At 47.7% G+C, this 25065-nt stretch overlaps 1 protein-coding gene across 8 annotated transcripts in view; it reads right to left on the bottom strand.

Moving 5' to 3' along the window:
• Positions 1–494: 494 nt before the first annotated feature.
• Positions 495–25065, bottom strand: part of adgrb3 (adhesion G protein-coupled receptor B3) — a 126479-nt gene continuing 101908 nt past the window's right edge. For 4 of the 8 annotated variants that reach the window (XM_086181109.1, XM_086181111.1, XM_086181114.1 and 1 more), the window contains 15 exons: positions 21252–21378; positions 20296–20399; positions 20091–20193; positions 12009–12159; positions 10621–10690; positions 10233–10299; positions 8562–8665; positions 8156–8254; positions 7213–7384; positions 6478–6573; positions 5680–5719; positions 3867–4546; positions 3748–3783; positions 2777–2881; positions 495–1536 (listed from right to left, as the gene is read on the bottom strand). In XM_086181109.1, the coding sequence (XP_086037235.1) occupies positions 1348–1536; positions 2777–2881; positions 3748–3783; positions 3867–4546; positions 5680–5719; positions 6478–6573; positions 7213–7384; positions 8156–8254; positions 8562–8665; positions 10233–10299; positions 10621–10690; positions 12009–12159; positions 20091–20193; positions 20296–20399; positions 21252–21378 (2143 nt within the window). In that variant the 3' untranslated portion in view covers positions 495–1347. The remainder of the gene's footprint in view (positions 1537–2776; positions 2882–3747; positions 3784–3866; positions 4547–5679; positions 5720–6477; positions 6574–7212; positions 7385–8155; positions 8255–8561; positions 8666–10232; positions 10300–10620; positions 10691–12008; positions 12160–20090; positions 20194–20295; positions 20400–21251; positions 21379–25065) is intronic. The other 4 variants (XM_086181112.1, XM_086181116.1, XM_086181113.1 and 1 more) reach the window with 4 other exon arrangements.

The following is a 25065-nucleotide window of genomic DNA, read 5'->3' as shown; positions in this document are numbered from 1 at the left end:
TGCAGTTCTGCGTGGCCACACCCACCAGACAGATGCTAGCATGGGAGGGAACAATGTTTAGCAGGTTACATGGTTCCTAATGTTGAACATTACCCCCCCCCCCCCCAACACCAGTTCCCCAATGACGTCCATCTCCGGGTGTCACGTGAGCGCGCGGGTGGGGACGTGATGAATCATGGTCGTCATGGCAACACCAGCAGTGGCAACTCAACTCAACAAAATGTTAGCCTTGTACAAAGCTAGCAACAAGCTAGCATACAGTTGATGCAGCACAGCTAATGCTAACATGATTGCTAGCCTCGGCGCGACTGACGCACTGATGTGACGTCACAACCGTCGCGTGCAGCTGTTCACGCGTTTGAGCGCTTCAGTGAGGTGAAAGTCGGCAGGATTTTAGTTAAAGCCCCACGCTGTGGTTGTGTGATGTCACACGTGAGGTCACACGTCCACGCCAGCAGAGCCACGAACTCCACAAGCAACCAACACCATGAACTTGACACAACCTCTGAAGCAGTACGAACATATTTCCTCTTTTATTTACATTCCTTTTCAAATGTTAACATTTTTCGCTATAACTTTTGATCAGGTTGGCATTTTTTGTCATTAAAATAAATTGGCACAAGTAAAACATATGTAGACAAAAGTTTATTTACACCATACAACATTTTTGTTTTAAATATTTTATACAGGGCTGCAGATGAGAGAGCTTGCTGGGATCCTTCAAGCGGATTCTGCAGTATTAAAGTTGTGAAATATATTATTTATATAAAAGTGAGTATTATCTTTATTGCATTTAAAGCAATGAAGAATGTAGCTTGACAAACATTCATTTTTAATAAGACAGAAAAAATCCTCTTTGCCTCCCATGTTTTATACTAGAAAGTAAAAAGTGTAGTAATGGCCAAACAGACTGTTATAAACTTTTTAAAAACCTGCATAAATATATACATTGTGCTCCTGGGTCTAGTTAAACCAGACCCAATGAAGCGGGACGACATGGCATGTCTTTGCTTTGTGAGGTTTCGTTTCGAGAGATTACCTTTGTAGCCAATTCTTCAAAAGATAATTTGAAACACATGATGGTAAATATTGTACACCAGGCTGCCCCACACTAAGTACACTAGTGAGAATACAAAAAGTAACACTGATGTTTTTTTTTTCTTTTCCCTTTTTTCACTTTTTTCCTCTCTCCTCAGTCCTTATATTGTATTGGCACATAATGTCCCTGCCACACGTGTATAATCCAGATATGTATGCCAAGGCTGTTAGAAAAGTCTGTTGCTTTATTCAGTGCAAAATACATCCCGCTCTCCTCCTTCCTAGTTTGCATTTTCTTGCTCGCCGCCTCTAGACTTCGGTCTGGAAGTCTCCCTCCTGGACGTCTAAGGGCAAGTTGACACACTTTTCCCACTCTGCAGGCGTCATCTCCAGAGAGTCCTTGGTGTCAGAGTCTAGTACATTCATAGTGGCGTAATTCTGGTACTCACAAGCTGAATTGTAGCTCTCCCATGGGTTCTTGTTTGGCATTGCCTTGTCCTGTAAACATGGTCAGTGGGGGGGGGGGGGGGGGGGGGGTTAGTGGCATGCACACTTTTCCAGGGAATTCAAAGAGCTGTGACAGTATGATCTCCTACCTACTGGTCATTACAGCCAGTGATTAAAGCTGTGAGAAGCATCAAAGATAATGGGGGTGTATTAATGTGGAGGTGCGTAGGCTACAGTGGTGCCATCAGGCTCTGCTGCACTGTGTAGTCCTCATGGGTCAAGATCTGAATGGGCTCAGTCCCAAAGACGCTGTTGCAGATAGCAGGGACAAACTACTGCCAGTCAGCGTGGGTACTGATAGCAGTACTCTGCACTGCACAAGTGCGACAGTGATACTTCACCAAAAACGTGTATTTTGCTTCCCAAGTACTCACTGATAGGAACCTTCAGCTCATAAAGTGTGTTTGTCCCTCCTTCATCACTTCTTGGTGACTCCAGGATGCAGGAAGAGCCAGCCACGTAGATTTAGCTTGATGCTAATGGAGACTGGTGGCTAACAGAAGCTACACTGTCCAACAACACTTGTTCACAATCCGGCTGAATCCTCCTGCGTCCCACAGTCACAGGAAAGTAAAGCGGGGGGAAGTCTTAGCGAGTACTTGAAAGGCAGAGGAAACTTCTCGGGTGACACATCACTTTGAGCCCAATTTCTGTTTGTTGTAGATGCAGGAATCACGTCTCCTCGTAGAGACGGATGGATCGAGCTTGACAGGCACGTTGTCTGCGGCTCCAGCCAGGTGTGGAGCTTTGATTTGCAACAAGGTCAAGGGGAACTCTGCTAATCCGCCACCTCTACCACGACTCCCCCACACAAGAGAACAGCAAACTTAATGTCGTATTTGTAGAGATGTTAAAGGATCAAATAATCGGCCATGCATTAATGGAAAATGATGGGGTTGCTAAGTAGATAAATGTGCATGTAAATAAAAGTGCATTCATGGCCTTGCATTGGAATGGATGCACTCTACTGCAACAAGATTACCAGAGGTCCTTCCTCCCTGAGACTGGCCGTGTGGAGGAAATGCGTCTCTGCTTTTAAGGGGCAGCCCCCACACCCCCCACCAGCTGCAGACTCTATATATAGGCCCACTGCCACATGAATGCTTCAGCTCTATAACCTCTCATTTGCACAATCACACACTGTGTCCTGCTCTGGGTATGTAAATAGGGTATTTGGATGTTGTTCTCTCTAATTGGCTGACAGCCACCCCCCTGGTTTCCTGTTACTCACCATGCTGCCCATATTTGGTATGTCTCGAAATCGGTCCAGGGTTTGAAATTTCTGATTCAGTTCCTGGAACAGCTCCATGTGTCTTTTCCTGGTGTGCATGACTTTCTGCAATGGCAAGGGGTTTTTCTTTGGTATTGACAGCCAATAATGGAAATGCATCTTCCTCCTCACCCACTCCAACTCTGATCAATTTGTCAGTGTCATGGTCGTTCACTTATAGGCCAGGTTTGAAACCAATCTGTTGGTCTCTGCATATACACACGCACATGCCAAAATAAAGGAAACACCAGGGTACTTGAGGAGGGCGTTGGGACGCCCAACTTTATTTGCAATCTCTGGAGCTTCTGGATTTAACGTCACTCCTCACTAACAAATCACCTCATTTAGAGTTTAGTTGGCGTCAGGGAAATCCTTCCAATCAAACCTTGGCACAAGCGTCCGGTGTAAGGTGGTGCATCTCTGCTCAGTAAAACAAAGTGCACACACCAAAATGGCTGCCAGAAGCTTTCGTGTCAGGTTTCCTTTATTTGAAAGTGTGAACTCTATATATATGCAGTAAAACCTGATTGAACAATGCATAGCAAAACCTGCCAAAGGGGGTTTGCACACGTGTTTGCAAGCCAATAGAATCATTGTTGAAACCAGTGATGAAATCAGATGTGAGACGTGCAAATGACGTTAAAAGCACACACTTAGAAACCCAACATCGAGCTAATGGATGGAGGGGATGGCGAAGGACAAAATGTTGATGAAACTGTTGCCCTGTTTGTCAGTTGACAGCCTTGCTTTTACCTTAACTACACAGCGATCGATAAATCTGGTTGGTCAAGGCTGTGTAACTCCAATAAGCTTAAGAGGCACAACAAGTACTAGTAAATCAAATGACAAACACAAGTGCAAAAGATGGATTCTCTTTGTTCACTGAACCAAAAAAGAGATGCGGGTTTGAAGAGGGAAAGAGTTCCACGTACCTCAAAGTCCAGGTCAGAGTATCGTGACTTTCTTCTCTGTGAAAATAAAACACATCAAATCAGCGTTTCAGGAACACAAAAATCAGCCGGGTGTGTTTCTGTGCTGCAGCTGTTTATACCTCCAAGGAGCTCATAGATATGGTCGACCCTGTCTCGCTCCTCGAGAGGCCCGCCGTCTCCTCCATCTCCGCCAGGAAGTTTTTAACCGCCGTACGAGGTTCGAAGGGCAGGTTTTGCATCTGCTCTGGGGCGCCGGGATACTGCTGCTCCAGGTTCACATTCGTGTGGTCCATGCCTGACGGGCTCATGTTGAATTCTGGACTCATCTTGTAATGCATCAGCCTCTCGTGCGGCAGCGTATCCATCGTGATGTTCATCTTGGTGTCCTCTTTCAGCAGGGTGGGGATGTTCCCGGCCCCTGACACCGCTGCGGCCGAGGCGCGAGGCATGACTATGTAATCCGTCTCCATCATCTGACCCTGTGCCGAGTGGCCTTCCATGTCGTGGCTGCCCATATTTTGCTCGCTCTGGCGCATGGCGTCGTCGGTGCACAGGTAAACTGTGCGGCGCATGTCGGCGCCGCTGTCTGCGATGCACTGCTCTTTCAGCTCACCCACTCCCATAGGCATGTGCAGCGCCGAAGGCTGCTGGATAATCACTTTGGAGATGATGTTGCCAGGCAACGTGGAGTAGTTAAGGCCCTCAGGGGCCTTCTCATCCTCCTCATCATTGAGGGAGATGCGGGAGAGGGTGCCTGTTATGGTGGCGGCGCGGCAGGAGCCCATGTCTTTATGAAGCGCTGAAGGGAAAAGTGATAAACGGTGTCAGAGCAGACAGCTGCAGATTTCCACAGACGACCAAGGGAAGAAGACTAGAACCCCAATCAGTATCCACCAATCTGTGAAAGATTTGATGCTGCAGAGGACAAATTCTATCAGCAGCACAAAGTGTACAAAGTATCCACCAAGTGTGATGCTGCCAAGGATGGAGGAATAAAAGAAGAAGTTGGGTTGACCGTCCTGATGAATGATGACCTTGCAGGGGTCCAAATTCTCACCCAGGAAAATGGAGTGCTAGTTTTTCACCTGTCCTCCAAACATTTCCGTCAAATAATTCTGCACAAAAGCCTGTTAGGAGACGACAAGGGCAACAAATACCTTCTAAACCGGGCCTGTGCTTGAGCCTAGTGTGAGGCCTAGAGTTCCGCAGGCCGGGACCATGCAGGATATTTCCTCCACTGCTGACAGTGACTCCTGGTTGTCAACATCACGCTTGGCGAGCCCAAAGATGAATCTATAAATTGAATCGCTCTCCGACTGCAGCTCGACTCTGGTCATAATTTATAAATGACAACTGTCTGCTTGGCGTCTGTGTATTCACTCTCTCTGCTTCGGCTCTACAAGACCACACGGCGTGAGTGAGGTGGGTCAGAGCGTCCGTCCCCGTCTGAGTGAGAGCGCCAACAACCGAAGCTCAGTTCCTCCCAGCAGGAGCGTTTCGATTTGTAGGAGAAGGGAAAATGCTGGGCCCCACCTGTAGCTGGAGACTTCTCATGATCTCCTCTTTGAAATCATCTATTTGTCTGTTGCTCGACGTTGCAGAGGAACTGCAGGCCTGAATGAGGGCGGAGTTTTACCTTCCTACTCATACGACTAAAACATCGTTCCGAACACGAGAAGACGAGAAAATCTTTCCTCACAGTCACACTCGGTTATTTCCATAAAGCCAACAAATGAAACGAATATCCAACAGCTCTCTTTGTACTGTTTTGTTCTCAGATTAAAGTCGGTGCTTTGGTAACTGTGAAAATACTCCTGCGGGGATTGTTGGTTGTTATGTAACTTGAGCTATTTTTACTATCTAACCTCTTTTTGGGTTTTTTTAGATGCAAGTCAAGGAGAAATGTGTGTTCAGAGCACATCTGCTCTTTACCTGATCGGCAGGCGATGTCCACGTCTTTCTCAAAATCCGTCTGCAGGAAGAAAGATAAAGACTTTTTTTTATATAACAAAGATCCCATCAATACTGTTTCACCCCCCCCCCCCCCCCCCGCAAAATGCCTCTGAAAAATACCAAGCAAAGCAATTGTTTCTTTCCTAACAGTACATCAATAAAAGGTCTATGGATAGAAATGGAGGGGAGCCACCAAGGAAGCGGTTGCGCCTGCTGCTAATGGTGCTATTGAACCCAAGGGCCTGACAGCAGCCTGCTATTGTGGAAGCTATTTCACCCTGACGGGTATTAGAATACTAATAGCAGATCATTGCTGCGATGTGCCAGCGGCGGCCTGCTGATAGATGAAGAGACTCGGCATCCCATTTCAAAGGTCAAGCAGGGAAGTGCCGTCTATTACCCCGCCAGAGGAAATGAGAGGGGTAACATGGCAAACATGGACAGTAATTTCAATCAAACAGAAATGCATCGAGCTTGATTGAGCTTCAGGCTCAAGAAAAACAAATGTCATTCATCAGAAGGCCAAGTGGCGACCCTGGAGGTGATTGCGGTGAGAGCGGAGACTTGTGAGGAACATTCTACTGCTGTGGGAAACAAAGCCTCGCAGTTTACAGGAAGTCCTGGAATAAAAGCAGCTGCATAAAGAGGGCAAGTTAAACGAAGGTGACTAGAGAGCAGGAGGCGTGCATGTGTTTCATAAATAACCAGGGAACATTGGCTCTGCGTACATGATAGAGTGTCTAATGATTGCAAATCACGGGGGGTAACTGTGCCTACCATTATCTGAGCATGGCCATTAGGGAAGGTTCCAGTTGCATCACCACTGATTGGATCTTGGCAGTTTCTGAGGCGACATCTGAAAGCATCTTGGACCTACGGACAGGTGCAATCCATTTCTCATCATAATCTCTCTCTGCAAAATTAAGATCTGCTCAAGTCATCAAGCCTGACACACACAGTCACACACAATTTGTAGTTTGAGTATCAATGGCATGATTCAAGTAATACTTCACCAAAAAGTGTATTTTTCCTTTCAAGTACTCACTACTAGGAATATTTGGTTCACTAAGAGTGTTTTTCCCTCCTGCATCACTTCTTAGTGACTCCAGAAAGAAGGAAGAACCAGCCATGTCTATTTAGCTTGAGGCTAATGGAGACTGATGCTAACAGCAGCTAAAGTGTCCAAACACATCTGTTCACGAACCCTCCAGGTTGTCGTCTGGTATAATCCAGCTGGATGATCAGTAATTCAAATGAAACTGTACGTCTTCTGGTTTGGACACTGCAGGAAGGAGTTTAGAAATGGAATGGAAACTTTAGCTGAGGTTAGCTGTTCGTCTCCAGCAGCAATGACGGAGGGAAAAACATCTCCGTGAGCTCAAGACTCCGAGTGGTGAGAACTTGAACGGCAAAGTACACTTTTCAAAAAAACAAATAATCAATTTCAAATTAATGTCTGTCAATATTTCCAAAAGAGGACCAGGGCGATCATGAGGGAAGTGCCTCCTCTACCTCTCTCCGTAGGACACAGTGCACCATCACAATGACAAAACCCTGCAGGGAGTCAAAGACGGCAAAGAGGATCTGAAACAGGATGGAGCGCTTGTCCGTCATGGCGAGGACTGCAGACATCCAGGTCAAGGCCAGCAGAGGTAGGACAACACAGGAACTCCAAAGGGACGCCCTGAGAGAGGCAGGAAGTGTGCAGAGGAAATAAAAGCACGTTGTGGCGTTTGATATCTACATCATGACCTTTCAGTCCAGCTGGGCTCTCGTGTGTGCATGCAAGTAGCTTGTGGTCCTTCACACAAATACACACACACACACACCATGAATACAGGCAAGTACATAGTTACCAGGGTTTTTCAGGTATCTGCACTTGGCTACTTATTTATCAACAACTTTTTACTTTTAGTTCTTAGATTTTAACACAAATATCGGTACTTTGACTAATTACATGTAAAACACAAGCTTGTTACTTTACTTTGATGCAGGATAGAAAAAACATGACATCATAAGAGAAACAGGCGACAGTTCTGATTAGAGGTGCAGATAAATTCCTCAACACAGGTGGCGCTAATGCAGGTAGACGTGAGTCACCACTCATCATAGGAAGGAGAAACCCAACCTCCAGACACCCGCCACAGTCACTTGGAACCAGACGAGTTAGGGGCCGTGGAGAAATGGCATCCAGTGCTTTGAAGACTTTCATGTACTTTACAGTGCATTTAAGAGCCCCAATTCTTTCCTTTTTCTAAAAAATGGTTCAGTCAATACTTCTTCTTTTTAACTCAAGTATTTGTACTTCTACTTGAGTAGTGAATGTGTGTACTCGTGGCACCTCGGCGTGTCTATGAGTGTCTAATGAGAGTGGACGGGACGTGTGGTGGATGTTTGGTGGCAGCGGCCCCTGCGGCAGCGCCGTATTGATTCCGAGTCAATGACAGCCACTTACATTGCATTGCTGGCTGTAGTTGCTGATAAAGCAGTTGTTGATACGACACCACATTTGGCACACTTGAGAGTTAATCCTGTATGCGGCTCACTCATCTGTCTGTGGGACATAGAGACAACAGCATGACAAACAACGCTAACAACCACTCGCCTGACTTTAAATCCACGCCATCATATCAGTAACAGTTGCAGCAGCCAGTGTGTGTGGGTGTTTTCATCATTTTCATCTTGGACTTATTCTGCCAAAGAAATGTGAAGCCGTGTCGCTCCCGAGAGAAACCTGACCTCTTTATGGTGTTTCTGCCTTTACACAACAAGTAAATGAGGTCTAAATCTCCCTACAATTATCAAAGCAGATGTATATTTTTGCAGGAGGAATAAAAAAGAAAGAAGAAAGAGGTACTAACAAGGAGGTGCTGTCATACCCTGCTCGATGCTTCAGCTTCTTGTCCAGGATTCCATCTCTGGACACTAATTTATTAAACACCAAGATACCAATCACCATGTTGACCTGGAGGGGACAGAGGGGACAATATTACTCCTGCAAACCCTGAAACGCACACTTTGCCATGATGATTGACATTTTCCATAGGTAGCATATGACTGATGTCATGGTCCTGTGGGCGTTTTTCATCCGTGCCGAGCTTTGACCTCCAGCTTTTGTTGTTTGATCATCGCTGTCACATTTCAGCTGGTGGATGAGCCGTTGCCTCCACACTCAGTCCAGCACAACAGCCCCGAGGAAAGATCCGCCTGACAAGAAAGGCTCGTCTTCTCAAAGGCACCTTCCGCTATTATTAGCAGCAGCCGCACATACAAAACTATGCTTGCAGAGGTTCTATTCACATCAGGCTAAAGGAGGATGTGACTGAGACAAAGACCTGGTGAAGTATTTAAATAAAGACCTTTCGGGGGCTGTTGTTACTTTGAGATGTATCGATGAGCACCAGCGTGCTGTTGCCTCCCTGCTGCCATCGCTGCGGCGGTTAGCACGTGATCCTCTGAGGTTATGGACAAATGACAACTGAAGTCGCTGAGCTTCAACCGGGACGTTTAGTTACTTTAGTCCAATATGTCTTCATCAAAATCAGAGGTTCCACTGTGACAAATACGTCACTCTGTCCCTCCGTGTTAGGGTTCTCCATGACGCATGTAAGAACAAGAGAATTTCCTTCTGCTGTAAATCACAATTTTATTAAAGCAGCTACCAAACAGCTACAAGCGCCTCATCACGGTGGCTGGAAGGGAATTCCACAACATCTGCGAGGATGTGTTCCACTAAGAAATCAGTGAAATATTGGCATTTATATCAATATCAGTCCAATGAACATCGCAAAATAAGAATGATTGACAGGCTTTTAAAAAATGTCACCTTTTTTTCATTATGTACAAAACATCACATATAATGTGATTCCATCCATCCCTCCATCCCTCCCTCCCTCCCTCCATGTTCTCCCTCTCCTCCTGTTCAGGGTGGTGGGGATGGAGCCTATCCCAGCAGCCTTCCCCCTGGACAGGTCACCAGTCCATGGCAGGGCCAACACATAGAGACAGACAACCATTGGCTCTCCCAGCCACGCCTACGGTCAATTTAGAGTCTGGATTAACCTGGTCCCTCTTGATGTCTTTGGACTGTGGAGGAAGCTGGAGTACCAGAGAGAACCCAGCAGGAACAGGGAGAACATGGAGACTCACCCAGAAAGACCCCGTGCTGCAGCCGGGGCTCCACCCACAACCTTCTTGATGGGGGCCACATTGAGGACCACTGCTCCACCCACAACCCTCTTGCTGGGGGCCACAGTGAGGACCACTGCTCCACCCACAACCCTCTTGCTGGGGGCCACAGTGAGGACCACTGCTCCACCCACAACCCTCTTGCTGGGGGCCACAGGGAGGACCACTGCTCCACTGGGCCGCCCATAATGTGATTCAAATCAGTAAAAATCAGCCATAACAGCAACATTGATATCTGTCACAGAGAGGCTGAAACTGATACCTGAGAGAGAAAAATACAGCTCAGAAGCAGGAAGCCCAGCGCTTCTTACTGGTCATCTGAAAATGTGATGATTGAAACCCACCAGAACAACAGCAGCTGCAGGTCCCACGAAGGCGTAGAGGAGGCCACCCTCCAAAGACAGCCAACAGCTGCAGAGAAAACAGGATAAACAGTTAACGTCCTCCACGCTATTGACACGCCAGCTAACGGTGCTCACTACTGCATTCACCTCCATAGTTAGGAGGGACGTGCCATATGCTGCGTCCTTTCACAGGCCAGTGAAATGCTAAAGAGATTTTAAACAGAGTTTGGTTTCCAACAGGGTCTCAACTCACTGGAAACTGGGGTCTTGCTGCGCTACTTCTATTGGGTTCATGGGACTTTGTTTATGGCCCTGTTGAGGTAAACCTTGGCAGAAGCTCGTCATCGTCACCAATCCCAGTAAAAGCAGAAAGAAGAGAGGAACTCACTAGTAGGGGGTCCCGTAGCCCTTTGTTTTGGTGAATCCCATTGAAACTGCCACCACCAAGGCTGGTAATCCTTGAAAAGAACACAGTCAGTGGTTATTCCAGCACGTCTTGGTGCAAGCCAGAGCGCAGCCTGCTCATCTGCCTCTGAGTCATTGAAGCGAGCCCAGCTAGATTCGCTCCATTAAAAGAAACTGCCAGTATGCGTTTCACTGTTTCTATCTACAGTACTCCATTCGGCTGACGAAGAGCCGCACTGACAAAATGGAAGCATCAAGTCCTGAAAACCACAAAGTGAAATATCATCTGTTCGGGGAGGCATCCAAGCCCCCTCCACACCTTTTCTATAAGGGGATTTTTGCCTCATTATAACCTGCTGTAATGGATTCCATCCTGACTACCGTGTGCTTAGAATATCAACGTGTTGTATCTGGGAGCAGTGCAGGCAGGTGCTATTGATGTAATCAGTTTCCTGGAGGCACGAGGCGAAGACCCCGTGGCCATCCAGCGCCTTTCTGCAGTGCTGCGGAGGTAAAGAGTGCCGAGTGTAGACAAGCATGTCGTAAATCACAGCGCAGGCAAAGCGCCCGTCTGCAGCTGCTCTACATCAAACCGGCTGAACTAAGAAACAACAAGTACAGTCGTCCTGAACACGCTTTGGTCTTTGCACGCCGGAGGATTTTACATTCTGGTCAACGTGAAAACTGCTTTCAAAGTGGTTTAGGTGTCACCTCCACTGCCTTATTTATCATCAAATTACATATTAGGGCATTTTCTTAGACATCTATGTGGATGTGAACCGCCTTTGTTCATTTTTTTTACAGCAAGCAGTGGCACTGCAATGACTAAGAGAGCCTTGTTTGTTGCTAGGTAACAAGAAGAATGAGTGTGGGCTCTTTCATAATCAAATTGATTTTTTAAAGGAGAGATTTCTAGTAGGGAACGAGCCCTTCGGACCAGGATTCAGACGCATGTTTGACAAAGATCAGATTGCAGCTGATTGCAGTGCATTCACGACATCTTTTTGAAGCTGATATGTTCTCAGAACACGCGTGATCAAACCAACACGCTTCAGCTTGATGCGTAATGTCTCACTGCAGTATAAATGCTCTTTATCAGACATAAGGTCCCTTCAACCCGCTCTGACACAACCACACCTGTTTGCCCCCTGCTCCATTTACCCTCAGAGGGCTCGACTGGAGCACAAAAGCAGAGCAACAAAGCCTGATAGGATGAAGACCCAACTTCCCCGCAGAGAGGATGAGAAGAGCCGACGGAAAAGACACAGTTACTCGGAAAGACACCTTGGCCGGAGACCTTGAGAGAAAATGGCCGCTGTGAAGAATGATGGGAGATAATGGAGTGGTTTCAGAGGACACGCTGAAGCTTACCCCAGCCCAGACACAGGAAACGCTTGCGGATAAGCCTGGTGCGAACCTTTCCCGTCACCGCCATGTAGGACTGCCAAGCCTCTGTGAGGACCCAGCAGAAGGAGGCCAGGAAGAAGAAGTGCAGAAAGGCTGTTGTCATGATGCAGACACCCTGTTGACATGGAGAGGAGACAGGAGCAGGGATCTCTGGTGACTAGATTCTCAAAATGAGACACAAACACAGCAGAACCATGTAGCAGGTGGATAATGTGCAGCTGTTACAAATGAAGATTCACTCAAAACAAGATGTTTTGATATGTCTATATGTCCTGGGGCCTTCGGCCCGCCTCCCCCATCTATCCAGCACCATTCAGCAGCGAATGATACAAAACGTCAGTCTGGACTGGAGCATGAGAGGCAAGACCTGAGACCCGAGCCAGACCAGACCACACAAGGCCTTTCTGTAGCATTCCTCCGCACCAGCCCTCATTAGTATGCCAGGGATCCCACCTGGAGGCATGTGAGCCAAGGTCAACTGTTTTACACAGGGAGATGGGAAACAAACCACAACACTGCTTAAATGACAGCGCCTGCACGCGCCCCAGGCAGCAGGTAGCATTCAGGCTCCACAATGTAGCAGCACGTTTAAGCTTCATTAGCTCGTCCATCTTTGTCGCTCAGAGAGAGAGAGAGTGACGACTTTGGATGGGATTGTTTAGAAGAGGATTCGGAATAAAGAGGTATCCTTAAAAATCCTTGGCTGACACTGGCGAGTGCGAGAGCTTACGTGTTTTTACACTTCCAGCCTGCAGATTGTTTGCAGTGTGAAGCTGTGGTAATCTGAGTGAAGCCTCACAAAGAGGGAGAGAGTGAAATGTAGCATTGCGTCCCAGGGCACCCCCCCCCCCCCCCCACACTCACACACACTGAGAGATCTTCCATAAACTTTAAATCCCTGTGGAGGGAACTACTCTAAATCCATCCCCTGTGGTGCTCACGGGGTTCAGAGGAAAGTGTAATCCCATATTACCTCACGCCTCACAAGTGGGACGCTTTATTTACCTCCATCCACAGGGGACATCAGCTCCTTAAATGATGATTCACCTCAAAAACATTGATTAAAGAATCACATGGGATGCATTTCTACGTGATACACTGAAACCTGGTTCAGGTTTGTGGATTTTAATGATCAGCGTAAAGGAACATCAAAGTTAATAAAAATAATTATCCAATAAAATAACACGAGGAGGTTATGAAATGATGATTAACCCGAGGCTGTGTTTAACACCTGTCACGTTTTACAATGAATTCATTCGTCAGATCAGAGTTTGGGTTCTAGCAGGAAGTTGAGCAACAGTGTTCCATAGCAAAGGCCAGCATTTGATGGTCAGTCCTCCCTGATGACATCGTCCTCTACATGCGACTACTGACATCATCATCAGATGTCCACAGCTGCTGGAGTGCATCTGTCTGGTAGTCCTAGTCCTGGTCTCTGGCTGGCTCCAGGGTGCTAACACACGGTCTGCCTCGCCTCGCGTGTACACGGGTCACACGTGTTCCACACTCACGCATCTGCATCTACCAGGCAGCCTCATTAGCTACACAAAACAAAACTGCTTTGAGAGATAGACAGGTACATGATGAGGACATTATGAAAGCACCAGTTGAACGTAGGCAGTCATACAAAAACAAGGTTGAAATCTGGCGTTCACGCTGCCCTTTAGAGAGGCAAATGCCAGGAGATGTTGAGCACACTGTGTCTGTATCCATGGAAACAGAGGAATGGAGGAAGGGACCACATTATAACATTGGAGAGTTAATAGACACGGAGGTAAGGGGGGATGAGGTGCACTTCAAGCCAGTTTGATAATGGCATGTTTAGGTCAGGACTCAGGGCAGGATTTTAAGAATTTGTTCCAATGTCCTGGTGACGCTCCGAAGCCTCCGCTAAGCCGCGGTTCTTTCTCAGATATCAAGAACTGAAAGTTCCATGAGCTGCTGCATACGTCAACCAATCACAGGCCGAGGAGCGAGAGGTGGGTTTCAGTTTTATCTCCAGTCAAGATCCGCAAAAAAGGAGGACCCCCAAAAGAAGGGTTCTTCACTGAAATACAGTAATCTTTGGTTGAAGTGTGTCAGTAAGGGTTACTTTGGTCTTCACTGCAGTAGAACTGCAGTAAATCCCAGCAAACACGAGTGAGAGTACCTGCAAAGAACAGGTGGCAGAGAAGAGTGAGGCAGACCTGCCAGCCTCACTGACACCGTTCTGGATCCGAGTGGGAGGAAGAGGCTGCTCGTTGTTCTGAGTGAAGCACCCTTCTTTTGAATCAAGCAACAAGTGGCCCAGTGTTTCATACAGTAGGTGCTTGGCTGGAGGACGCCGGCTACAAAGTGCTGGTGGAACCGAGTTGTTGAACCAGGGAACACTGAACACAATCGATGTAGAACTACTGCAGTCGCAAAATGGCCTCTTCCCCATTGCCTAGCACAGGGAAGTGACTCTGGAGGGAGGGACTCTGGAGGGAGGTGACTCTGGAGGGAGGGACTCTGGAGGGAGGTGACTCTAGAGGGAGGGACTCTGGAGGGAGGGACTCTGGAGGGACGTGACTCTAGCGGGAGGGACCCTAGAGGGAGGTGACTCTGGAGGGAGGTGACTCTGGAAGGAGGTGACTCTAGAGGGAGGGACTCTGGAGGGAGGTGACTCTGGAGGGAGGTGACTCTGGAAGGAGGTGACTCTAGAGGGAGGGACTCTGGAGGGAGGTGACTCTGGAGGGTGGGACTCTAGAGGGAGGTGACTCTAGAGGGAGGGACTCTGGAGGGAGGGACCCTAGAGGGAGGTGACTCTGGAAGGAGGTGACTCTAGAGAGAGGGACTCTGGAGGGAGGTGACTCTAGAGGGAGGGAATCTGGAAGGAGGGACCCTAGAGGGAGGTGACTCTGGAGGGAGGGACCCTAGAGGGAGGGACTCTGGAGGGAGGGACCCTAGAGAGAGGGACCCTGGAGGGAGGGAACCTAGAGGGAGGTGACTCTGGAAGGAGGGACCCTAGAGGGGGGGACTCTGGCGGGAGGGACCCTAGAGGGAGGTGACTCTGGAGGGAGGGACCCTAGAGAGAGGGACCCTGGAGGGAGGTGACTCTAGAGGGAGGGACACTGGAGGGAGGGACCCTAGAAAGAGGTGACTCAAGAGGGAGGGGACTCTGGAGGGAGGGACCCTAGAGGGAGGGACCATAGAGGGAGGTGACTCTGGAGGGAGGGACTCTGGAGGGAGGGACTCTAGAGGGAGGGACTCTGGAGGGAGGTGACTCTAGAGGGAGGGACCCTAGAGAGAGGTGACTCTGGAGAGAGGGACCCTAGAGGGAGGTGACCCTAGAGGGAGGTGACTCTAGAGGGAGGGACCCTAGAGGGAGTTGACTCTGGAGGGAGGGACCCTAGAGGGAGGTGACCCTAGAGGGAGGTGACTCTAGAGAGAGGTGACTCTGGAGGGAGGGACCCTAGAGGGAGGGACCCTAGAGGGAGGTGACTCTGGAGGGAGGGACCCTAGAGGGAGGGACCCTAGAGGGAGGTGACTCTGGAGGGAGGGACCCTAGAGGGAGGTGACTCTGGAGGGAGGGACTCTGGAGGGAGGGACTCTGGAGGGAGGGACTCTGGAGGGAGGGACTCTGACAAGAGATATGAAAATAGGCTAACCTAATTAAATAAACACAAAATGTTTAATTAATAGCACATAATTTACAGAATTAAATCAATATTGAAAAATTTAATTTTGTTTGTTTTATTTAGTTAGTTTAGCATGTTTTTATTTTTTGGCAACAGTTTATTTAAACTTCAAATCAAATTTAAGTAAAAAGTGTTTAATTTGCACATCACAACTCACACACTGACATATTTCTTTCTTTACTTCACTTTGCAAAGGAAAAGGGAAGGTTGATCTTTTTTCAGTGCACATCATCTGAAATCTCGCTGCAACATTTAAACCCTTGTGACCCTCGTGCTGGAACGTCCCCCTTGAAAAGCATTTTGTGAGCTTTTAGTAAAACAGGAATATGAATTTTTGATGCCATAAATGACATGCAGCCTGTGAAAAACAGCTTAGTACCTGAGTCAATAATCACTCAGAGATAAAATGATTTAGCACTTGACAAAAAAAATCAGTTATATCTTTTTAGATGTACTAACCAGTTAGCTGTGCTAAAGCTACATTTTTGGTAGTTAAACATAACCTGGTGATCTGCATCTTGGTGAGGAAACAGGTTTGCACACAGACAACTGTTGACATGCACTCAATATTTTGTACTGATTGCAGGTTGACGGTTTTACAGGGATGCTGTCTCGTTTCTCTGAATCTACCTAGAAATCCAAACTGTGAGAGCTTTTCTTTGTTCGTCTTCTCCCCACAAACCCAGATGAACACTGACAGAGGACAAAGGAAACACACAGACAGGCAAAGGTGACTCACTGACTTCCTGCTCCCAGGACACCTCCACAACGAGAGGAGGATTTCTATTAGACGATGAGCAACTCTGAATCCACAAACAATGGAGCCAATTATATGCACTTCTTACAAGAGATGGAGGAAAAACAAGCGAGGCAGTGTCATGCAGCATGGCAATTAAGCCCACACGGGGGCTATGCTTTCCCCCCTTGCTAGCCTAGCGCTCAGACATGGTTTCTGTTCAGTCTGATCAAACACAGGAAATGAGACACATTTTTCAAATATTATTATAACAGGCGAGACTAATTCAGACAGAACAAAGGAAATGAACTAATCAATTCATTGCCCTTGAAGTTTTGTCTGCTGCGTCGCAGAGATCGACAAGACAAACGCTTGTGTGTTCCACTGGTGGTGGTGGAAGAACTGGGTGGGGTCTGAGAGGCCAACTCCAACTGGAATCACACACTGAGCTCCTCAGGACAGGGAGCAAAATACACACGGGATCTAAGTAGGCATCATCTCGTGTCGGTTGGTGTCGTGCATGCTCTCTTTTGAATTTCAAATAATAAAATGTGGCTCTTGTACATGAAGGCCAAATGTAATATCATAGTGACATTTGATGTCAAAGCAACATCAATTATTCTCTGTTGCAGACTTGAAAAGTAAAACCTTCTGCATGCGTCTGGCACCCTGGAGGTAGCACAAGCAGCTGTAAACACACATGTTGATGTGGCTCATGTGTGTTAGCTCAGTTTCACAGATCCAGCAGCTTTGGAACACTGGCCATCCAGTCCAATAATCAGTTTAGTTTCCATCTGGCTCCTGGGATGCTAAACATTCACCAGCTAATGGCTAACTGGCTGCTAGCAATATAGCAACCAAAAGAGCTTTCCCACTGAAAACAGCTGCCTGAGGGGAGGCCTGACGCCACAACAAGAGCTGAAGGATGGTTAACATAGTATTAGCCATTGTTAAAGTAAGATAATGGATCTCACTTTGAGCTTAAAAATATTCTCCACATCATTTTAGTGGTGCACCAACTTGGAATAAGTGGAACGGTGACACATTCATTCATCCTCTGAATGCCAAATGTCTGGAATGTCGGTGGAGTTTGAGCTGAGCGTGAGACTTGTACTGTGTCCAGCGAGCTCAGAGTCAACAGGACGCAAATAAACTCAGAGAACATCAATATGCCATGCGGGGAGGAAGCTAACACGAGAGGAAGAGAAAACCAGACCCTTAGCAAGTCCTTCAGTCGGTGTTGGCTAACACTAGCTGTTAGCAACTGCACACCTGTAGATGTCTGGGCAGATGTCATAGGTTGCAGCTATTCCCCCAAAAACAAGCCAGAAAATGATCGGGTGTTCATGGTGTTCACCGACATCATTTATCCTGCAGAGTAAAACGCTCAGCTATCTCAGGATTGAGCGAACCACAGACCTTATTGAAGCCATTCAAGCAAAAACCCAGAGACCTTCTGATGAGAGAAGAAGACATTCAACAATTTAGTTGTGGGTTTTATTCCGGTGACCCTGAGTTTGACCACTTGGCATCAGCTGATGCTCCTCACCGAAGCTACGTCACGCAACTGTAATAGAAGCTAACTGAGTGGTGCAGCCTATCAAGAGCATCGATGATAAAGTCATACATGTTTCCTGTGAGTCTGTCACAGAAGTTTGTCGAGTGTCAAGTTGTGACCCTAAAACGACATCTCCAGTATGCCAGTGGATTTTCTGAAAACCACCTAATCTCTGCGCAGATCCCAGAGACAGATATCCTATTAGGAGCCTGCCGAGTGAGTATTCTCTGCTAAGTGGTGGTCCAAATATACAAGACAGCAGACGACTGGAGCCCTGATTAAATCTGACAAGGCTTCAAATCAACTCAGCTACAAAAACGCCCTGCAGCTCTGTGCATTCATAGCCTGGCTGGATATGTACGGGCCAGCGAGGAATCAGATGAGTTTACTATGTGGAATCACTTGTTTGTGGGTTTAATCTGATTACAATGGTCTACAAAGTATGGACCAGCACAATATCTGATGAATGGCTGCAGCTAATAGATTCCGTCCTTATCTTCTCTGTGTCCCCAGGATTCAGACAGTGTGGGTTTACAAAATACATTCCAGATTATGTTTTTTTCATCCCTTCATTCATTATCTATGATTAAATTTTCACTGAACATGGGGAAATTAAAAGAGGGAAGCAGTCTGATTTATGAGAAGGGGCTGGTCCAATATAAGCTAGACTGGTGGTCAGGCCATCTGCTTCCAGAATAAGTCTTCAAATTCAGCCCCGGCGAGTACATTTACTTTGATGAAAAAGCCCACAGATCCTTCGCTCCTTTTGCATATGTAGGATCGGTGCAGCTCAGAACCACAGCTGCAATGTAAAGACATGCACATGTAAAACAGCAGCATGTCAATGGATGAATGAGTGAGAACTAACAGTGCAACAGAGTGTGATGGGGGGGATAAACTGTGTTCCTCACAGAAGGTAAAAGTGCACAGAAAATACAATGACACAATAAAAAGTGTGTCGCGGGCCCCTGTCGCCCTGCAGTGCGACCAGAAGGGCCTCTGTGTGGGCAGCTTGTAAATCTCAAACAATCTTTTACACCTTTACATGAGCCTCTTGTTCACTGGCCGCTCACGGAGCAGGAGAGGGGCGGCAAGGCGGATTGGCGGGAAGCTGCGGTACCTGAACCCTCAGCTGTCAGAGGCGTCTGAGCAGCAACACCTTCCTGGTCACACTGGCGCTCCGGCGCTCATGCAGCCTGCTCAGCAAGTCCAAGTAGCAGAGCGGCTTTCATCCCAACTTTTAAGCTTCACTGTAATTTCATTAGCCTCCGACTGACTGGTGCATCACGTCGGCCTTCCTGCTTCCTGACGAGTGATTGTGACTCATAAATGATGGCCAAGCTGCTCATTTGAGCTAAAACGGTAAAACTAGGATTTCAACTCGTCCTCTTTTTGTCATTTCCTGGAGTTTTTGATAAAGTGTCTCTTTCAACACCTCCACTGTCTGGTTTGTCTCAGGTTCACCTGAGTGAAGAATAAACCAGCTCGCGTTACTTTAGCCTCTGAGAACATCGACTACAACTAAGAATGATCCCTTTGAGCATGAGGCTAAAACTTCTGGAGATTTTGTTGAGTAAATGAGAACTGTTTTAGTCTGGTTACTCGCACTTGTCTCGTCTCACACAGCAAAAACTGTTGATGAAGTCAAAGTCAGAGTTCTCTGCCACTGGATCACTGGAGTGCGTCCTCATACGTCTCTCCTGATTTTTGAGAGGCTGATTTTGATTTAGTTTGAGTCTTTTGACTAATGTGAATATTACATGTCAGTCGCATCGCCTGCACAGAATATATTATTTTGTAATTTGGTGAGATATGAAAGACTCCTTCCAAACCAAAACACAAACATGTCATATTCTGAAAGTGACTGGAATGCTGCAGTTACATTCTTGTGTTTGTACCCTCAGTATCAGAGGTGCATCTGGCACACAAAAGACACCATCTTGAAAATGAGACCTCAAATGTCAGGCTCTTCAAAGTCACTTTTGACGAATATCCCAGCACAAAAATTGGAGACTCCTCAGTTCACACGGTTGTTCATGACTGACTGCGGCATCCAGGTGCGGCGACACTTTTCAAACTTGTCAAAGACTTACCACATTGTGAGTCTGCGTCTGTCCAACCAGGATTAATATGTTTGAGCAGATGATGGATAAGCAGAAGTTGAGCAGGATGATAGAACGCTCCGAGCGGATATATCTGAAGACAGAAGATGAGGAGAAGGTGTGAGAGACACATGGATGCAAATAACCTCAGTAGCTACAAGTATTTATCAGGCGGCTGCAGCCGTGTTTTAATTACCTCCAGAGCACCGCGTATATCACTGCCAACGTGATCAAGGCCAGGCAGGACAGACCACAGCCAACTATCAATGTCACAGATGGGACCCCTGAGTACTCCATGGTCTGTGGAGGAGACGGAGCAGGACAGGCCAGTCAGTGGGAGGTTGGACGCGGTTCATGCAGGACACTAAATCTTTATTGAGTGAGGGAACCAATCAAAACAAGCGCTATAAATCAGAATGTCTGGAACCACAGTGGGCTCCTCACAAACTGGGAGGTTTGACGTGCATGCGTGGGCTTGAGGGTTATTTACCAAACTTAAAAAAAAATCAGTGGAGATGAAACATATTCCAGCGTGGTTTGATTGCATCCTCGTGCTTCCATCAGCTCATCATGTGCTGTGAGGCCTGGACTGGAGCTTCCTCCAGCAGCCTCCAGCAGCCTCCACCACACCACATGCTCAGCAGCCAGCCAATCACCGCCACTAAAGAATTAGCTGCTGAATAAATATTTGTGGTTCTGTTGTTATGTGATTGGGGCCTTCACTGAGGAAGCTAATAGAATGTTTTATCTCAAGCAGGCCCCAGTGTAAGTACTCCATGTTCTCAGTGTTAATTACTTCATCTTCATTACCTACAAGCTCAGTTAGGAGCTGCTGGCTCACGTGAACCCAAAAACACAGCTGATAGACGATCACCTGCAGAGCCCCTGATGTCAGGATCAGTCCTGAGTTTGACTGACAAGCGTGCACACGCCCTCCCGCGCGCGCGCGCGCGCGCACGCACAGTAACCTAAACCTATAAGTGCAAATTAGAAAATATCTCCCTTTACCGCTGAATTACCATTTAACAGGATTAGCACAGCAAAGATTCAATTTCCATTCGAGACACACACACACACACACACACACACACACACACACACACACACACACACACACACACACACTGAATAACAAATCAATATCCCACTTACTATTTCTCTGGGTTGCTGAGCCAAAATGGCGAAGGTAGACACCCGATCGCACAGGCACCTGGTGTGGGACGCATCTGTGAGCACCGTCCTACATCCGCGGCCGGACCAGGCGCCCCAGGAGTCGTTCCTGCAGGAGGAGGAGGCAGATTAGGAGCTTTAGTAATTCCAGCGGTGGCACGACTTCGCGGGGTTGATCGACATCGCTTCTCTTCTGTTCTATTTAATTATTAATCGGAATCGGGAAGCTGGTAGACGGCGAGTGGAGCCGCGGCGGCTGCTGCGCGGCTCGGAGCGGTGTAGCGGACCGGGAGGAGGCAGAGACGCGGAGGAGGGGGAGGACGCGCGGAGCTGTCCAAGCAGACCGGTGCTGATTGATTCACTGCACGCAGATAAATACCAGCATCGACACACTCCTGTTCCTCATCAGGCTCACACACACACACGCGCGCGCGCGCGCACAGCCGCTCCTCCACATTTACCTGCATATCACGCCTCTAATAACGCCTCAAAACGGCTTCCTTTGCCTCTCTTTTATGTAATTAGCAGCTGTCGGTGCTTCCTGAGGGGGCTTCGCCCTGGACGCGGTGGGCAGCATCAGAGTGATGCTCCGCTCCTCTCAGCTGGCGCGCGAGGGGGAGGTTGACGCGATGGTGTCGCAGGAGGTGTTGACTCCGCTGCATGTCTGATGCTGTGGCGGGGATCACAAGTGGGGCTCGTAGAGTATTCCTGAAAACCATTTTCGTTTTTTACACTAAAGTGGCCGTGAAGCTCTTTAGAAAAGCCCGCAGCTGCAGTGAGACCACCCCGCGGAAGCAGCGGAATGGTAGCAGCCAGTCTCCTCTTCACACCGCCAGTAGGTGAAAGGGAAGGAGCTGCTTCTCCTCCATTGCCACTCGCCCCCACTCATTTTCAAGCTTCAGTGAAAACTTTATTGACACAAACCATTTCTGCTGCACATCAATCTGATATTAAGATTCACGTCACAAGCAAACAGCGGATGTGTGAGCAGGTGGATCCGTAGCAGGGATTTAGGATGGAGCTGCTGATTTGCGTGCCAAGCGGCCTCTGCTGTGCAAGGCAATCCTAGTTTGTCATTTGATCGATACGGAATATTTATCATTCCTGGAACAGCCTGTTGCAAATTTCCCACCAGGGCCGACCAACGCTCCGAGCTGTCTGTGTTCACTAATACAACAATAAAATATCCCTCCATCATCTCTTCCCTTCTGCTTTTGTCTCCACACAGGAGCTAACATCCGTGCTTCACCAGCAGGGTACCCGGACCTCCAGGTAACGTCCGTGTCCTGCTCAGGTCTGAGAGGCCCATCGGAGCAGAACAGACGCCGTTCTGCTTTGGCTTCTCCAGGATTTTTAGGTTGGCTTCACAGGAAAGTTCACACACTGACATTTGTGATAATAAATCCAACACTAGTCCAAAGGGAAGGTCTCTGACGGTGAGCCACACGCGTGAAACATGGCTGAGTTCTACCGACAAACACGTGCTGACAGACGGTTCTGGAGGAGGGCAACCAAATTCATGTGTAAGCTAGATGACGACGACGATGCTGGGTGGTCAGAGGCACGGTGGCAGAGACTGATAAATATTTGTACTGCATAAAGTACACATTAAAAACACATTAAAAGAATCATGCTTTTAACCTGCCATCTGTGATGTTGACAGGAGTCTGACCTCTGACCTCTGAAGAGACCCCGGAGTGTCTGGAACTGCCAGCACGGCGTCCATCTCCTGATGCCCACTGACCCAAAGTAAAACAGTGGCTATTTTCTTTTGATTTGACTTTGATGATCAGATCATTCAAATTCATATTTTACAGCGTTCAGCACATTTTATCCTGGTTCATCCTGCCAATGTCCAGCGTCTGAACCTTCAGCCAGCATTCCTTTTCCTCTCAGTAAAATGTAATTTATCAAAACCAGCACTTAAGGCATTAAAACCATTGAGTTACAAATAAAATCAATCAGGTCTCACGGCCGTGAGGTGGTAGTATAGGTAGTAGGAGGCGTGACAGTCAGCCTGTCTCCGCAGGACGACTTTCCCACATGTCAGAACCTTCCGGGCCTCTGAGCTCCGGAGTCCTCTTTCCCCGATGGTCGGACCCTCCTGTGAGGTTAAGCGGATAAATCTTGTGTTTGCTGCCCAAATGGCGTCTGATCCCATTGTGTTGAAGCACAACGGTGCGTTCCTCAGAACTGAGGCTTTTGTAGGGATTGTGCTGTGTGCAGTCATAAATAATGGAAGACAACTTAGCCGGGGCTGAAAGTCTTTGAAGGCATCCTGTAGTCGTAGTAGTAGTAGTAGTAGTAGTAGTAGTAGAAGTGGTCGTAGTGTCGACTTAGTATTGTTTGAGGTAAAATAAAGGGCAGAGAGAAGCGGCGTGATGGAGAGCTGCTCTGCCATCGCCAGCGTCAGACCCTTCATACTGCTGCCCACTTCAGACGGGTGTTATGAACAAGGTGCCGCTGCCCACTTGAGGCATGATTGTGGCGCTCAGAGGCGAGCCCCTCCCCCTGCCACGCTGCTGTGATGGCAGGGATTGATAGCAGTTGTGATGCGTCTGCTGGCTGATAGCGGCGGGATGAGACCGCTGCTCCCCTGGCGAGAATGCAATCTTCACTGTGGCGATTCCAACTTTCTAGGAGTTTACTTCTCTGAGGCAGGAGAACATCCCGTCCTGGTGATTCAAATCTGCCCCATCCCGAGCGTTCCCAGCATCACCGCTGCCGGCCTGCTATCAAAACTTCCAGGATGGGAAATTTGAGGCAGAAGTGGATCGTTCTCCCATCTAACGATCCTCGGAGTTGAGACGTAAAACGAGCAACTTGAGCATCAACGGCTCCGCCTGGTTCACCGCTGGAACGATGGCTGCCTGCTCCAACAGAAATGCCTGTCTTCAGTTCTGCACGCGGTGACATCTAAAGGTCACGTGACAGTGTCGTGTTCCAGTTGTGCCGGTCTGTGTCCTCCTGATGTGATCAGGCTTGACAATTGAAAGTGCGTCTTCATCATCCTCATCCTCCTCATCATCCTCATCAGGCTTCACTGTCTTTTCTCTGCAACATCTTTTTCTTCAAAGCTACAAGTTACTGATTAGAAAATGTAGTGGAGTAAAAGTACAAAGTCCCCTCAAGTGTTAATACTCAAGTAAAGTACAGATGCTTTGACATTTCACACAAGTACAGTACTCACATAGTAAAACTACTTTCCACTTCTGCCAGTAACTTAACAACTCATCCCAGTCTGAGAGTCAAACTGAAGCCGCTGCTCGACCTGCCGCAGCCTTTCACCCTTCGCCATTCTACATCCTGCATGTACATTCAAAAATGGAGGTTAACCAACCAGAAAACGTCAACATCTACCAACATCCACGAGACTCGCCGACACTTGGACTCTGACAGCTTTACGCAGTGTACTTAAGGTAATTTTATAAAGTCTTGACAGGCAGTGGAAGGAGGGGGCAACACAACGAAATTATTCCATCCATCTTAGATCTCCTGATGACGGGCAATTTCTATCAGCCTGTGGGCGCTAAGTGACTGAAGAGGAAAGAAAAATAAGAGCCTACATTTTTATGTGACGAGGAGATTCTTAACAGGACAGTAATTAAAGCCAACAGACCAGAGTCGGTCACCAGCGTCAGCTGAATCATCAGAGCTGTGACATTGTTGCACAGCATCACCTAAGGGTGCACACACACACGTACACATACACACACGCACACATACATGTACGCATACACACACCCTCACACACGTACGCATACACACACGCACACATACATGTACGCATACACAC

This window comes from Aulostomus chinensis, chromosome 16 (genome assembly GCF_037954235.1).
Source record: "Aulostomus chinensis isolate RoL2024-O1b breed Wild chromosome 16, RoL_Achi_v1.0, whole genome shotgun sequence".
Lineage (NCBI taxonomy): Eukaryota > Metazoa > Chordata > Actinopteri > Syngnathiformes > Aulostomidae > Aulostomus > Aulostomus chinensis.
The sequence above is the reverse complement of the archived record's forward strand: the minus strand, read 5'-3'. Positions and strand labels throughout refer to the sequence as shown.